The 17,492-nt window shown below is 40.0% G+C and overlaps 2 protein-coding genes and 1 long non-coding RNA gene across 3 annotated transcripts in view; 1 reads left to right on the top strand and 2 right to left on the bottom strand.

Moving 5' to 3' along the window:
• LOC110189235 (uncharacterized) overlaps window positions 1-11,055 on the bottom strand; it is a 108,866-nt gene extending 97,811 nt beyond the window's left edge. Inside the window, exon 1 of the mRNA XM_086828681.1 lies at window positions 9,998-11,055. The gene's annotated coding sequence lies outside the window, so the exon portion shown is untranslated. The remainder of the gene's footprint in view (window positions 1-9,997) is intronic.
• Window positions 374-3,625, bottom strand: LOC110177080 (uncharacterized). The gene is made up of 2 exons (XM_020943601.2): window positions 2,570-3,625; window positions 374-1,528 (listed from the first exon to the last, which is right to left on the bottom strand). The coding sequence occupies exons 1-2, from the start codon at window positions 2,757-2,759 to the stop codon at window positions 564-566; spliced, it is 1,155 nt and encodes a 384-aa protein (XP_020799260.2). The 5' UTR covers window positions 2,760-3,625; the 3' UTR covers window positions 374-563.
• Window positions 2,587-3,771, top strand: LOC147644401 (uncharacterized). Its single transcript, XR_015270692.1, has 2 exons — window positions 2,587-3,074; window positions 3,615-3,771. It is a non-coding gene; the product is annotated as an uncharacterized LOC147644401 (long non-coding RNA).
• Window positions 11,056-17,492: the final 6,437 nt, after the last annotated feature.

Raw genomic sequence — 17,492 nt, 5'->3', positions numbered from 1 at the left:
GGTGCTATTTTGCTATCCGTCGGGGCCTGCAGATAAAGATAGTTTTGTTTGCTCTCTGTCGCGTCGCTGATAAAGGCAATTAGCAGGGAACATGTGCCAGGGAAACTGGCACTGGAATCTGTAGCTGGAGAACCTAAAGAGCCACAATCCAGAGCCACCAAGGCAACTTAATTAATTAGTTTTTCCCTCTCCTACATTTACTTATTACACTGCGTATCTTACAGATACTATTCTTGCAGTTTAGTCAGCGAAAAGTAGCTGGTGTCGTGTTAGCCAATTGTTAACACTCTGCCGCCTGGCTATTTTCGTTGCTGATGTAATCAGTTTTAGTAGTTATTCGGTCCCTCTCTCTTCAAAGAAAACTGCCGAGTCGTCATAGTGTAACCAAAAATCATTTGCGATTTAGTATCATCAGTCGGTGGATCGTTCATCGACCCGCATAATACCCTACTATTGTACATCCAGTCACACAACAAATAAAACAGTTGGTTTTCACTTAACCTACGATTAGCATTACGTTTGGATCTAGCTTCGTCTTCTCCTTACAAAAACTATGTCCATTGTCATTCGGAGCGATCCGGACTGGAGGTCTGCTCCCCAGTGGCAGAACTATTCACATTCGTCTTGGCCTGTGGCCCCATCTGTCCACCTGCTTGCCGTATGTTGTCTGCGCGTCGTCGCTTGCTGTCCGGGCGTGAGGAAGTTGCACGCTTGCTCCTCTTCATATTGGTGAATCTCACATAGATTTTGCCACGTCGCTCGGTGCGATAGTAGTGCAGCTCCTCGCATGGGAATAGCTGGAGAATCTCACGCTCCAGCAGATGACTGCGCTGCAGGGTCAGGTGCAGATGGTTATCTTCGTAGAAGCTGCACACCAGCTGGATCAGCAGCAGGCGCTGCACTGCATCCAGCGGAGTGTTTTGACCAATGCGTTCCAGCAGGGATTGGGCTTTCATGCCGTATGCCTGCAGGATGCCCAGAACGCTGACTTCCTGATCCCCAGACGATGACATTTGGTCTTCTCCGCCAGCAAATATTGAGGCTATGGCAATGCTAGGGTCTTCTTCTTCGGCTTTCAGAGGCACTCCTCCAACTCCAATTCCGCCTCCCATTGAGGGCTGCTCCTGCTTGACCATCATCAGTCCATCCGTCTCCTTGGGATCAATTGTCTGAAAGGGCACTGTCATTGTGCGTTGATCGCTGAGAGCCACCAGCGGTGGAATGTCCTTGTCCACGTTCTTCGATCCAACGTCGTTCTGTGTCTCTGAATCATTCATTTCCACCATCGGTTGCTGGCACAGCGTCTCAGACTGGATCTGGGCCTGCGCTTGCATCTCTGAACATCGACATCCATTGCAATGTCCGGAGCCCTGATCCTGGCCTCCCTGCAGTGGCACATTTAGCCAGCGACGCCACCGTTCCAGGTGGTGCTCAAAGCGTATGCGGGTGCCGAAGCGAAAGTTTCGTAGCAACTCGGACAAGTGGTGACGCTTTATCATCTGCAGCTCGTCCACATTGATGGCCTCATCTAGAAGAGAAGAAGAACCAAGAATTAGAAGGTAAGCCTTACTAGGCAGAAGATTCTAGAAGATTTAGATTGTGATCTGCACGACCAGTATAATGCCGTTTTAGGGTATTATACCTTTAGTCAAATGCTTGTTACACAAAGAAGAAGACAGTTTAGACCCTATAAATCATATATATTCTTGATCAACGTCAACAGGCGAGTCGATCTGGCCATGTCCGGTCTTAAAATAAATTTTTGAAATTTGTTTCAAATATATAAGGGGTTACATCGTTCAAATTTTCAAAAATTGACAAAAATCTTTATTTTTTTAAATATTAAATTTAGTATGCACATTTATTAACCAAATAAAAAATAGTATGGAACAGTTTCCAAATTTAAATTAATGCTTTTTTGACCAAGTTGTGGTAAACATTGATTTGTTTGAAAAATTAGCATGTAAAAATATTGATAAATATCAATTTGAACAAATTTCGAAATAAAATAAACATATAATTAAATACATACTTATAGAAGACGATATTGCAAATATTCAATTAATTTCTTCATTATTATTATTAGTATTTTAAATTAATGTTTTCTTTATCTTTAAGAGTTTAATGTAAAAATTATATATTAATTTGAATATTTTAAAATTCAAGTATTCGTTTCTAAAACGTTCTGATATTAGGTATTTTATAATTATTTAATTAAATAATAATACTAATTAATTTCCATTAGACTTGTAATATTTAGAGAGGCACTACTGTATTCTAACCGAGACTTTTATCAATACTATTTCCACATAATTCGATCGGTAGCATCATGTTTTTGTGCTGCTTAAAATACCTTTTTTCTAAGGGTATAAAAAATTCATAAACTCAACGAAACTTTTGGGTTTTAAGTTATTAGTCAAGTTGGCAGTGACGAATGCAGGGTTAAGGTCTGCCGCTGTCTCTCTCTCTCTCTCTCTCACTTTGCCGGCTATTTATCTTTACCTCTTCTTTGTGCTTGTGTTTTTTCTGTATGTATGTATGTATGTATGTATATATGTTTTGTGTTTACCTTGCAGATGGGGCAGCAGATCGGCGACGTCCCAGGAGTGGAGCAGGTCTCGTAGCTCTTCGTATTCCTCCTTGGCTCCCATCTCGAGCAGCTGCATGGCATGGGACTCCAGGCCAGCGTTTGGGGCAGAGCCACCGGCTCCTCCGTGGCCGCGAGGCATGTGCTGTGGCGATGATGTACACGGATTCATTCGGCTACAACCGGCTGTACATCCTTTCTTCACGAATGAGAGCAACGGAATGAATTTTGCAACAGGCGCGCGCGTGAGTGTGTCTGTGTCTCTGTCGCTCTTCGTTAGCCTCTCTTCCGCTCTTTCGCTCTCCCGTACCCCCGGCAGCCACCACCTGGCTGTAGAACTCTACACACGGACACTGTTCTCACTCACACATTGGCGCGCGCTTACGTACGGTTTCATCGCGTTCTGTTCTTCATCGTTTTTGTTTCGTTCATTCGTAGTCGTTGTCGTTGTTGTCGTTGTCGTCGTCGCAAAACTTAACGAACAGCGGTATGTACATTTGTGGCTATGTTTGTATGTACATCTGTATGTAAATGAAGCTCATGTATACGTGATGTTTTCGTGTCGCTGCATGCCATGCATGCAGGTATGTACGTATGAATGTACATTTGTATGTATCGAATTTGCTTTTCTTTATTGATAAATATTCGCACTAATCGCTCTAAACACTTGCGAGCAATAACCGATCGCTTGTTCCCCTTCTTCTTGCCCGTTTTCTATACCGTTTGTTTCGTAAAAATGAGCGGCTCAAATAAACAAAGACTATTTTGGCAGTGATAACTACAGTGTGCTCTCGGTATAGTGAACACAACGCTTATGTATTAAAGATAAATATACATAGTTTTTATGGGATTTCTTTTTGTATTATTTGAGCAATTCCGCAAGTGGAAGCCTAAAAAATACGAATGTTTTCTTTTGGCTTGTTTTATAAAACTGAATAATATTAATAAACCTTATTATTAATATTGTATAAATTATTAATAATTACCTTTTTTATTTGTTATAATTAGAATTTTTTCTTTTTTATAGAATTGGAGTCCTGGGACTATTTAAACCCGATAATTTTTATAAAAATCATGTGCTTGGAAGATCCTTATACTTATAAGATATGTCTTCATATAAATCTTAATTGTTAAATAAGTATGATAAAAGCAAATAAATAATAATATACAATATTCTATAATAATATCGATTGTGTGCTGGCGTTCAAGATCAGGTTAATGTAATCAATAATTAATCAATCTTTATTCTAAAAGCTTATTTGTTGTTTTGTGGATATTTGAATACTAAAACTGAAACCATTTTCTACGTTTTTTTAAACAAAGAATTCAGATTACTACACATAGGGAATTCATTTTCTGGAATGGAAATGAAGATTCCTGCTATTGTAAATCGATCCTCGGTAGGAGGCTTTTCCCTGAGCCGGGCCAAGCTAGGCAAACGTAGCGGTCACTGACGTTGGCGTTGACATTTCTGTGTTATTGTTTGGTTTGAAATTCAACCTGAAGACGTCATCAACATCCATATATCCCCATATATTCCAAGGGAAGTCATGGGAGTCAGTAGGGGAATCCATGGGTCTAAGGGGGAGGGGGGAGCAAAGTAGCCACAGCACAAAACTGACACACACACACATCAGTTCAACGAACTTTCTTTTGTAAATGTTTTCCTTTCTTCGCTCTCTCCCTTCTTCGCCTCTTTTTGTTTACTTAGCTGCATTGTCGGCTGCCCTTTCTTCTCTGTCTCCCTCGCTCTAGCTCTCTTTCTCTGGCCTCTTCTTCTCGCTCACTTTTTGGGCAACGACTTTTTCGGAGCTCTGGGAGTTTGAGTTTCCTTGAGTCGGTTGGGTTTCCCTTTTTAAAGGTGCACAGAAAACAAAACTTGATAGTTCCTAATGCTTGCCTTAGTTATGACTTTTTTAAAATTTGATATGTTGAATAAATTTTCATTTAAAATGTGGATAAATATCGATTTTAAGCTTAGTTATGATCGAATTCCGAGTCAGTCCTATAATTCAATTGCAAACTTCGGGTTGCCGAACTTAGTATCATTTCATTCTTTACATTGTAATTTCTATTGTAATTTTCTCAGTGCAAGGGAAACTGCAACTTGCTCAGCTCAAATGCTCAAATGCCTTCATTAACACACACACACACACACGGAGTCTCGTTCAGATCGGGAGCTAAATGGAAATTCCGTGTCACGGATTCCCGTACTCACTCCAGGGGGAAATGGCCAGCAGCTCGGGGAAACGACCTTCTCATGGGCACCCCCACCCCAAACCCATCAAAATCCATTTCCCATCTCCCCAGCAATCGTTTCGGTTTACAGTTTTCGCAACCTCTACCTGACCCGTAAGCATTTTCTTCTACCTCCTGCCCTTTGAATTACCATCACAAATGAGCATTCACTGATACGGAAAACTCAAAACCGAAATCCTTAATCCCCAAATCAAACGTTGAAGACCTTCTAATTATATTTTATTTGAGAATCAGCGAGCTCTTTGGTTACCAATTAGGCTCAGATTGTTTGCCTTTTGGCCAAGATTGTGGCCAGGAAATTTAATACGGTCAGAATTGAACGGAAAATGCAGCATCTTTATCTATAGATGTGTGTATACATTTCTATATTGATTGCAATTTAATAGATATAGTTTGAGTCAGAAATTTTAAAGATTAATTTTCTTGACTTTAAACCAGACAGGAAACTAACTTCTGAAAGCCAAAGATAATATGTACATATATCCTTGAAGTTTGCAATTGAATTGTAGAATTGAGTTGGAAATCTATCATAACAAAGCTTAAAACATTTGCGTTCTTTAATTCGATATTTATCACATACATATACATATATTTATATGACAATTTTATCTGCAAATCAAAGTTTCAAAAACTCATAACTAAGCCAAAAAAGCCTTCCTATGTTAGTTTTTATTAGGTTAATAAATCTGCATACTCAATTGAAGATTTTAGAAAAATGAAAATTTTGTCAATTTTTGAATATTTTAACGATGTAACCCCTTTTTGAAAAAATCGAAATTTTGTGAAAATTTTATTTTTCTTCCGGAAATGTCTAGATCGGTTCTAATTTTGATGCTGATCAAGAATATATACGATTTTTAGGGTCGGAAATGACTCCTTCATAGCGTTACAAGCTTCTGACTAATATTAAAATACCCTTGCAAGTTTATAAAAATTTGAATTGATTTAGGAAAACTCCTTATACCAACTGCCTCTATATCTCTGGAACTTGTTTTAATTACCACTCTTTAATATATAGCATATTTATATTTATTATATTTAATAGGAATTATATAATAAGCACTTCGAGTGTTAATATTAACATTAACATATTATGGTTCCAACTAGTTGAAGGTCTCAGATATCATTTCACAATTTTTGAATTATAATCATGATAATACCATTGTAACTTTTGATCATTATTAAATAGTCTTGGAAAACTAAAACAATATCAGTCCTTTTCCTAGGATCCCTTAAACATCAACAAAAGCGGACTCATTACATTCATTATGAACTCAAATTCCTGGACAGAGGCAATCTATCGGATCCATTTCTTTAGGGAAACATTCGAGTATAAATGCAAATGCCAGCAAACTGGTTGTATTTCAAGATATCCCCCCTCCCTTGTCACTCTAACTGCAATTGCACTTAGGGTAAGGAATGGGAAAAACACAAGGGAAAAGGAAGCCAGAGGCCCCTCTTGATAAGACGCAATTTCTTGCCAAGTTATCATTCTAATGAAAAATGCCTTCAGGTAAGCGAGAAACAGGAAAACAATGAGACATTTTCTCTGCCCCTATAAAATTCTATATGTTCCCCATATGAATGTATGTTGCAGGGCGAATGCTTTACAAAGGAAACTGCAAAAGAATGTGGAAACATGCGCAGTAGTGTCGGGACCGACTTTCCAGGGCGGGTTTGAGGTTTCCAAGCGGGAAAAAACAAGCCCAGGGGTGGTGTGGCTTGGTCGGCATTGTTTTGATAGAGAAATATCAGAGAAAACAAAAGCTACAATGGTACTTAGCTGTCCAGGACTGATAAGCAGGGCTTCGCAATCATATTCCAAGGCGGAAACACTTCTATCGTCTGAAAGTGACTAAGCCTAGCGTCTCCTCCATTGCCCCCAATTTTCCGCTTTTCTTATCAACTGCGCAGCAGCGCTGGCCAAGTTTTTCCGCCTTTTGTGCGCAATTTCCATGCCCAGTCGACACCCCGTAAGTTTTTCCTCAGATCTTCTACCATTCAAGATGCCTTTTTGAGGTCTGAGAGATTCTCTGTGCCGCAGACATCTTGGTGGCTCCAGAGCAGCGGCGTCGGCGTTGTGGCTCGGTGACCTACACACGCTCCTCCCTTTTCCGCCCCACCCGAAGACCCACAACAGTGTACATGAAAAAGCTTATACAGAACTTTACTCTATGTACATACACTTTTTATGGCCATGTGCTACGCATATAGAAACGATTTTTGGCCGAACAGAAAGCGAGTTGGAGTCCGATTCAGATTCCGATTCCGAGTCCAAGTCCCGAGACTGAGACCGAAACCAAGTCTCTGGCAGGGCATTCGCCAATCTTGATCCGCTGGCATTAGACGCGTTGTTGCTCACCCCGGTTGCCCAGAGCGAGTGCTCGGGTTTTTCGCTTATCAGTTTTATTTTTCTTTCTTTTTGCTTTGGCTGATAAACGCATTCCTGGAGATTCTGGACCAAGTAAGTAGGGAATTACAGTCGAACCCCAAACGAAATGGAAACATCTGGTTGAAGAGAAATGTCTCAGTTTGTGGATACTTTACATAACTTGAAATATGGAGTGGAGATTCTATTAAAAAATATTAAAAGGAACAGTGTTACGAACCTAGAAACCACACCCAATAGGTTCCTTAGAATTTTAATACACTTCCTTTAAGTTTTTAAAACCATTTCCAATATAAGCAATTTCAACTGTAAAAACAAAAACGAAAACTAACTCCAGGAAGATAGAAATATTATTATATGAACATTTTATTCACTAATCAAAGTTTAAAAAACTCATAACTCAGCCAAAATATCATTAATTTTAAATCGAAATACTTTTCTATGCTAGTTTTTAAAAGGTTAAAAAAAATGTTGAACATTTTTGAAAATTTAACCTCTTGTCTATTTTTGAAACATTTTTTTTCTCCCGGATATGGCCAAATTAATTTGGCTGTTGATGCTGATCAAGAATATATATGATTTATAGGTTTTGAAATGACTTCTTCACAAGCTTCTGATACCCTGGATGGGTATACAAATATTAAAAAGCCCCCAAAACGCTTAGCCTTCTGATAACACACATTCCTTGGACCGCTCTCCGTTCCCAATCAAAGTCCAACTTTGGACCAGATGCCAGATGTTGAAGCAGCTACCATTATTAAATATTAATGGCTATTGGCAAATGTTCGACCTGCAAGCACGATAATTGCATAAAATTACAGTACCCCTAGCTCTCTCAGCAGTATCATTCGATTTATTATTGGTTATTCTCGGCAAACCGACTCTCTAATTAGTCAATCGCTAATATGTGTGGGTCGTTCAAGGTGTACGGCTTTTTGTTCCCAGGTACACTCAGCTGACGGATTAGAATTTAAAGTTCAAAAGCTCAATTCACAAGGCTATAAGCTAGAAGCCAATTAGAAGTGGTTGTTAGGGTAATACCATTCTATAGAAACCAGTTTTTAACCCAAGGAAGAGAAATCTTTGAGATTCTCCTTTAATGTCTCAGATGATGATTTGAAGATTTGTGTATTATCGAAATGCGATAGATTTTCAGAACAGAGAAATAATTTATTTCTCTTGTTTATATTAAAAAATATTTAAAAAATCAGGGAAAAGATATACCAGATTTCATAATTCTCTGCTATTTGAATAATTTGTTTGGTGAGAAAATACAAAGAAAATACACAAAGTTCTCTTATTTTCTATTAGAAAGTCCCATTCCCAAGCTTAAAAAACATCTAAAAAGGGCTCAATAAACTTATTGCAATATAAAAGAAACATAAAGAATTATAATATTTAGAGATAAAGAAATAAATTGAATTTTAAGGAAATATAATTTCATAATTCTTTCTAGAGATTCGAGAAATTGACAGCTAAAACCAAGAACAACATAAAATAGTTCTCAAGAAGATTCCTCTAAATCTTTCTCTAGATTAAAAGCTTTTTTGAGAGGTCCAAAAGGTTTTCTTTATTTCGAATTAGGGAAAGCGAAAAATACCTGTAAAAAACACCCAAATCCGACCTCCTTCCGCCTCACCCTTTTATACATATGTATGTACATAATTCCCAAGCTGAATTTGTGCGTGTCCAACGTAATTGAAAGATACTCTCTAGAGATTCGGGGGAAGAACATAAAGATTCGTGCCTGGAGCGCATTAACTTTTAACCCAAAAAAAAAGCTGAAAACATTTTCTGTTTCTGCTTCTCTTTCGGCCTTTTGCTTTGTGGTAAACGTAAACAGAGACGAAAATTAAATGAAATCACATGCAACGCACGTCCAAAGGGGCGAGCGGGACAGCAACAGATCTTGCCAGCTTTCTTTTGCTTCAAGTGTTTTTTTTTTCGGCTCTTCGTGTGGCTTTTAATTTTCGAGCATAAAACATAAAACGCAATAAAAGAAACAACAACGCAGCAGCGACGGCAATTGTGGCGTCATCGCCGAAAATTTGTTTCGCTTTCGAACTGGTTTGGTTTCTTTTGATGTCGTCATCACGAAGCCCCCAAAAATTGATGCAATTTCCGCCCACCCTCTATGCACACCCCTTTTGCCGACGCCTCTGATCCCGTTGCTTGGCAACTGAACTAAAGAAGACAAAAAAGACGAAAAAAGAAAAACAACAAATGCAGCTGCAGCTTCGCGTGCCAAGTGGAAAATGCAAGCAAAAGAGAGGCCAAGGAGGTGGATGGCAAAAGGAGAGGCAAAGAGAGGGATAGAAGATGGAGAATCGCGCGCCAATAACCTAGTTTTCTGTTTTCTGTTTCTAGTTTGCACTTACTTACACACAAAGAACTATTTCTGTATGTGCGTACGTACATATGTATGTATGTAGTGGAAAAAACTGGTAAATGTATGTACATACAAAGATAAGTATGTATACATGGTATATAAGCAAGTTTTCTAGTTGCGCCAAGTGATGACACACTTTTTCACACCAACACACACACATCAAGTCAGCATAGAAATACATACATACGTATGTATGCATGTTCACATTACAGCGCTGAAGGCCTTTTTAACTAATCAAACTAACCTACTTTCTTTAAGCAACATGCAGATTTCTAATTAGATTGCGTTTTCCAGGCGGAGGTCTTTATCTTTTGTCATTTATCTTCACACATACAACTATACATAATACATACATACATAAATATACACTTACCAGCCTACGAGCTTTACATGGTTACGTTTCAATGGAAAAACATCACGACGCGACGCGGAAAATTTCAACAAGAGTGGGCTACACGGCCACAAAACTACAGCGCGCGCACTTCAATGGAAAAGCAACACAGCCAAACAGTAAGCAGCAACTTGAATATGTGTCAACGACAAAGCAACACTCACTAACACATACCGCAAACCCGTTTATATACAACGACCGAAAGCTTCGACATGCGCTCTCGCTCGCACCCGCGCGCGTGTAAATAGCCCTGTACTGTACTTGCGAGTCGCCACTAGCCGCGCGTTTGGAAGCGTTTTTGGCTCGCGTTTTCCCGTTCTGCGTTTCATTCATCGTGGAACGGCCGACCCGTGTGGTTCATTTAGCGCTTGCAGCAATACATCCACTCCTCGAACTCGCCTCTTCCTAATAATTCCACAACTTGGTGAAACGGGAAAACCCTCAAGGAGAGCAAACGCACAGTGGAGAGTAATGAGGGAGAGCGAGAGCGAACGGGAGCGGAGAGCGCTGTTGCTAACGTCGAAAATAGTCGTCGAACACAGTGGCGCGACGGTTGATTTGGTGGTGGTTTTCCTCGAGTGAACTTTGCATAGAACAATAATAATTAACAAAACTCGGAAAAAAAAAGTCGTTAAAGCGAACCGAAACCCGAACAAAACGGAATTCTACAAAATTAAAACACAAAATAAAAACTCGCCGCGAATTACGTAAAGAGCAGGAATTTCAAGGAGAACACACGGACGTGGCGAGGAGAAGCGGAGTGAAAAGAGGGAGACAGCAGCAGGAACTTGGCACGCGGACGCGCTGGATGACACATTTCTTTTTCCGAATCAATTACGCAACTTGCAAATGGCGCTGCGGGCTTCTTGCTCGCTCACTCGCCTGCTGGTCCGACTTTCCTTCCGCCGTCTCGCTCTCCCCGTCGTGTTTCTAAGGCCCCTGTAATTGTGTGCTTTTCATTATCGGAAGACAAACGGCAAGTTGGAAAAAATCCACACACACATTTACTTTTTCACCCAAATTTGAAGAGAATGAGAGACTGCGAGCGAAAAGCTCTGCCGACGTCATATTTTTATGGAACGCACGCACACAGCAGCGCGCGCGAATTCTAACGAAACGCTTTCGCGTTCGTTCAGTTCGGCTTCGTCAAGTTTGGCTCGGCATTTTGTTTCCTTCGTTCATTTGCAGCTGCACAGCGGACGGACAAAGTTGGCCGCGTTTTTTCCGCGCGTTTCTCTTTTTCGTCGTTTGCTGTCGCCGCGCAAATCTAATGGAATTTTTTGCGGCCCGCTTGTGCAACTGTCTTGCGAGTGTTTTTACAGTGAGATCGAACAGAAAGCCATCAGTAGTGTGCTAGTTTTTAATAATTTATGAACTCAACGTACTGCAACCAATGTCGGAGCGAGACGGGGACTCACTGTGCTTTTTAAGAAGTCAGTCTTTTTCTCTCTCCTATACAAATTGCAAGCGAATCAACATGTAGGAAAGTGAAGTGAAACGAATTAATAATAGTTTTGTGCCTATTCTTAAGCTGCCATATTTGTAATCGCCCCACAAAATTTAAATTTAAATAAATAAATGCTCCTCTCTCTCTTTTACCAGCACCAGGAGCTATTCAACTGAAACCGTTCGTTTGGTCGCTCTCTCCTCCCAATGTTTCTCATGACTCTTCATTACACGTTTTATCATTCCACACGCATCACTGCCTTATTGCTGGCCCACTCGCACGCATACACTTTGACCCGAGCTGCTCCCCTTCAATAGTGGGTTTCGTTGTATGTGCTTTGTTCCCGCACGCAAAGCTAACGGGTGGGTGGCCGACGAGGAGGGGGTAGAGCGAGAACCGTTACGACAGCGCGTGGTTGTTGTTGGTCTTTTTCGGTTTGTCTGTTGCCAAGAGTCGGTGAATGATATAAATTGTTGTTGTTGTTGTACGGCATGGAAAAGAAATGAAACTGTACAATGAACAACGGTGGGTAGGATAGAGCAGAGCAGGGCGATAGGAAATACGAAATGCTCGCACAACAAAAGCGAAACTTACGTAAACACGCATGTCTACAAGCGAGCCAGTGTGTGTGTGAAGAATTATGTTTCTAGTTTTTCGAAAAGGAGAAGTAGAAAATCAAGTTTCTATCGGAGGAATGAATCATATTATATTCCAAAGAATGAATCCGAGACGGAGACGGAGACTGAGACTTTCAAATGCACGGCACTTGTACAATAAACAATCACCATTTGTCATGGGGCTTTTTGCTGGCACTTATTTTTCCCATTAATTAAGGCGGAATGACTAAGTGAGATGCGAGGGCAGCAATGAAAACTGCAGTTTGCTGAAATTATTCTAAAAAAAACACACTGTACAGAATTATATAAATTGGCTTTTCAGGTGCTTGTTACACGGGGCACTCGCTTGGAAACTACAGCAAATATAGATATAGATAGATATTTAGCGTGCTAACAATATTATATATCTAACATTCAACTAAACAATACATTGTCCGGAGTAATTTGCGGGGGGACCTTGGAAATCTAACACAATAACTATCAACTATTCGCAATGCATAATTTAGGTTTTTTGTTGTTGTTGTTGCATTGAAAACTTTGACTTTGCGGTTCGGAGTCGAAGTTTAGCTTGCTCCCTCCCTTCCAGCGTCTCTTTCTATCGCCTGCAGCTGCTGACCTTGGACCGAGAGACAAAGCCAAAGCACATAGTAGGCGAGAAAGAGACGGGGCGAGCAAACAGATCTGTGTATTTACAGTGCAACGTCCATAACTTGGAATTGTGCATTGCATCTCTATTTATAGACAGTTGTATTTCTATAGAAGTCTCTTTTTACAAACTAATATATAATTAATTAAATATTAACAAGAATGTTTTCCAAGTACTTGCAACCAATAGAGACTTTTAAGTTATCGAAACTCCACTGTACTTTATGGCCTTACAGTAGACTTGTTACTCATTAGCAAAGGCATCCCCGACCCCTTTTCCAACGATCTATCCGGATAAATTCTACATCAGTTGCTAAGCAGAGATGACGCCATCTTGCATTTGATGATCTCTGAAAGCTAGTTATACAATAGTTTTACAATAATCCCTTAGTACTCACTAAGGTATTGAGCCAATCGTTCGATTTTCGATCTTTGGTCGGATCTGTAATTATAATCATAGCCCTTGCAACTTTTTAGGAACTGCCTTAAGCTCTAAGGCTCTCGCATTTTGGCATTTAATAAGAAGTTGGCCTTGAAGGCAGCGAGTTTGGCTCTTAGCCTCACTTCAGCTTTAGCTTTAGCTTCAGAACACTTTTGTGGCCGGGTTTTGTGCTGTGTGATTAATGGGTTTTTTAGGTGGGGGAGAAGCCTGCGCTCCATTGAAGCTTTCAGCTTTCTGCTTTGTTTGTAAAGGTTAAGGGCTGGATGTCAAAACTGTAATACCCACAAAGTTACCCTTAGAATAATCCAGGTGGGATCAAGATGTCATGATTCAGGGCTTTGTTGGTATAAGAATCTTAACAGTAGAAAAGGCTTACAATTTAAGGGTTCACATAATACAAAGATAACAAATTTAAGGTTATTATAATTTAGTTTTAAATAATTTCCTTTTTAAATTTAATACCAATAATGAGGAGTAAACATTTATTTCCTGGACTTATAATAAACATAAAAAATATATTTAAATTTGGTAACTACATACCAAATATATAGACCTATCAATATACCTTTGCAGGGTATTGTAACTTCAGTCAGAAGCTTGTAACACTGTGAAGGAGTCATTTCCGACCCTAGAAATCATATATATTTTTGATCAGCATCAACAGCCGAGTTGATCTAGCCATCTCTCGAAGAATAAAAAATTATTCAAAACTTTTAAATTTAAAAAAAAAAATGGAAAGGGGTTACATCGTTAAAATTGTCAAAAATTGGAAAATTTTTAAATTTTTAAAAATTTTATATTGAGTAAGCAGATTTATTAACCAAACAAAAACTAACATAGGAAAGCTTTCCGAATTGAAATTAATGTTTTTTTGGCTTAGTTATGAGATTTTTAAACTTTGATTTGTCAACAAAATTGTCCTAAAAATATTGATAAATATCAAATTAAAGAATGTGATAGTTATGATAGATTTTCATATCGGTCCTATATTATTGAAAACTGCTAGGATATATAAACTTCGGCTTCCTGGAATTAGTTTCCTTTCCTGTTTCGATATTAACATGTTATGGTTAAAAGGTTTAAATAGAATATTTTAAAACCTATTAAATATTAGCTTAATTTCGGCAGAAATAAATGTACTAAGTAATGTAACTGTATATAGTATATACAGTCATTGAATGTATGTATATACATATATTATTTGTGTGTTTTAAAAACATTACTATAATAATTATTGCCCAAATTAACATAACCCATTACAAATGGAACTTAATTAATATCAACTCGATTTCAACACTCCCATGCTACCCACTCTCCTAAGTAGCCTTGTTATGTTAAATGCATGTTGATGTCATTACACATGGACGGAGGAGGAAGTGCTTGCTCATGTTCCCAGCTGTAACTATGACCAAACTGGAGGCCATCACCGATCCAACATCGATCCGCGCTAATTGTCATTAATCAGAGGCGTTTGCCTGTGGTGTGCCCCATTCCGATACCCCTTCCGCACCATCAGCTGACATCTCCATTCCGACCGGCAATTATCCGATGCAGTGCAGCCGCAGTTTAAAGATCTGCTCCCCGCCCGGAGGCTAAGTTAGACACAAGTTTCGCTCCACACCGCAGACCCAGAACCTAACCCACCCACCCACCTCCCTTCCTTCCTTCCTTGCAGCAGCAGCCACAATTTCCAACCACTCGACCACATGACATGCGAAGCGGTTCCAATTTATCGCCAGCGGCAGTAGTACCCCGAATGCTTGGCAGTCATTGGAAAAGCGATTCAACAAAATTTAAAACAATTTAGCTTATGTCACGTCTGCTCAGTGCCAAAGGGGCTGTTGAGGGGGTGGGGAAAAACGGTGGGGGTGGGGAAAAGCAATCGGGGCCAAAGACGGGGGTTGGGCGGCCATGCGGCTAGAAGCGAAGAGTTTTCAAGCGCTTAGAACAAAGCGCCACAAATTGTATTGTGTCACGCTCGATCTGTGGCCATGTGAACGGGATATAAGCCCCACATATTCCATATATATTTACTACAATATATATATATATATACATATATCTCTATGAGTGCTTCTCTAGATATGACTCGATTGTATATAGAGTGATGTACAGGCTAATTATACATTTATTCATTTAGTTGGCCTGTTTTAATTATAATTAACGCCGCTTTGTGAATTAACCAGCAGAAAGCGAATCATCATATATGTAGTTCTAATTTAAAGAAAAATAGTTGTTTCGGATTGTCGTTGGGAATTTCTGAAAGTTTGCTTATATATAGGTTATTCTATATAGGTTACGAGATTGGGTTAAGTGATTCTGGCATGTGTCTCTAGGATCATGCATATAAAATGGTTAAATATCATGTCAAAAGCCTATAAAGATTGACACGAAATTTTTTTTTTTTTTTTTTTTTTCCATTTTGACTGAATTTATTATTGCAAATTACTGTAGTGTAGCAACTTATGCAATAGTGAGCGGAGGAGTTCATTGGATTATTACAAAAGTGTAAGAAGTGAAGAAGTAACAAGTGGCAGGGAGTTTAGTTAGTGTTTAATAAATTTTCCTTCTTGGTAGGTCCGAGGGATGAATCCTTTTAAGTCTCCGCCTTGCCCGCCGAGACGCAAGTCTCCTGGCTAGAATGTTTGGGTGAGACATGAGCTTATTTTTGTAATGTTCGGCTTGTTCATTGATAATATCCCCTATCAAGGGAACTTTAAGGTCCCTCGCTAGGTCAGTGTTCCGAATAAACCACTCAGCACCAGTAATTCTCCTCAGGAACTTGCTTTGGAAGACCCGGATGTAACTCAGATTAGATTTGGCCGCTATGCCATAAACTTGAATCCCATATCTCCAAGTAGGGGCAAGTATGGACTTATATATCTGTACCTTATTCGCCAGACTCAGGTGATTATTTGCCTTTAGGAGCCAGTACAGCCTTCTGGCTTTATCCTCCAATGAACGCCTAACTAACCTTGTATGCTTGGCGAAGGTTAATCTAGTGTCCAGGGTGACCCCCAGGTATTTATAATCTCTGACCTGCTCAAGAAGCTCTCCATGCAGGAACAGTCCAGGGCACGACTCCTTTCTGAGGGAGTGCGTCACTACAGCACACTTTGCCGGATTAATTGAAATGTTCCAGCGACAGGCCCAATTCTCAAACCTTTTGAGGTATAGCTGAAGCATATCAGTGGCGTCATAGATACAGTTGGATCTGGAGAGGACAGCAGTATCGTCAGCAAATGTGGCCAGCATAGAATTATGATCATGTCCCGTGGACTTCGGCATGTCATGAGTGAACAAGCTGTACAGCGTCGGTCCCAGCACGCTTCCTTGGGGAACTCCAGCCTTTATCGGCCTTAGAGAGGATAGGGTACCGTCCTGAACCACTTTGAATGTCCTTTCAGAGAGGAAGCTTCTAACCATTTCGAACAGTTGTGGGTTTAGTAATGGCTTGAGTTTATAGAGTAGCCCTGGATGCCACACCCTATCAAAAGCCTGCTGTATGTCCAGGTAGGCAGCCACCACGTATTGTTTAGAGTGAAACCCCTCGAGTATATACTCAACAACACGGTGCAGCTGTTCAGGGGTGCCATGCCTAAGTCTGAACCCAAACTGAAATTTGGGAAGAGCGTTCATTGCCAACTGAGACTGACGTAATCTTCTAAGGATGCATCTTTCCAGCAGCTTACCAAATGTGGAAAGGAGGCTAATAGGCCGATAACTGTTTAGGTCCTCGGGTGGTTTCCCAGGTTTAAGGATCATTACAATCCGAGCACTCTTCCAAGCCTTTGGGAAGTAGCTCAACCTCAGGGAAGCATTGAAGATGAGTATAAGGTATAGCAGTGCTCTAAGAGGTAGCGTTCGTGCAATACGATTATCAATTTGGTCATCTCCAGGGGCTTTCTTGACATTTAACTTTTTTATGTCCTCCTTAACCTCCTGCACAGTTATAGGTGGCACCGGAAGCTCCATTTGGTGTGTAATCGCAAGCTTGTCAGCCACAATCTGTTGTCTCCGGACAGAGGCTGTTCCGAAGGGAGTAAATCTATCTTCTAGACTTTGAGCAAAAGCTTCAACTCTGTCTTGTGTTGATCTTGCCCATGTACCATCCTCTGTTTTGATTGGAAACTTAGGAGTAGCTTGCCTTTTATAGGATCCAGTCAGCTTCCAAAGGGAATAGTTGGAGCTCGCATCAGCTGTCACGGTTTCCAGCATGCGATCCGTAGCTTCAGCCTTGAGTAACGACAATTTTTTACGTACTCTGTTGGAAATCCTCCTGAACAATCTGTTGATTCTCATGTCGGATGTGCGGATGTACTCTCG

This window comes from Drosophila serrata, unplaced genomic scaffold, assembly GCF_035046125.1.
Source record: "Drosophila serrata isolate PLE 108 unplaced genomic scaffold, ASM3504612v1 contig_184, whole genome shotgun sequence".
In the NCBI taxonomy this organism is placed as follows: Eukaryota; Metazoa; Arthropoda; class Insecta; order Diptera; family Drosophilidae; genus Drosophila; species Drosophila serrata.
The sequence above is the reverse complement of the archived record's forward strand: the minus strand, read 5'-3'. Positions and strand labels throughout refer to the sequence as shown.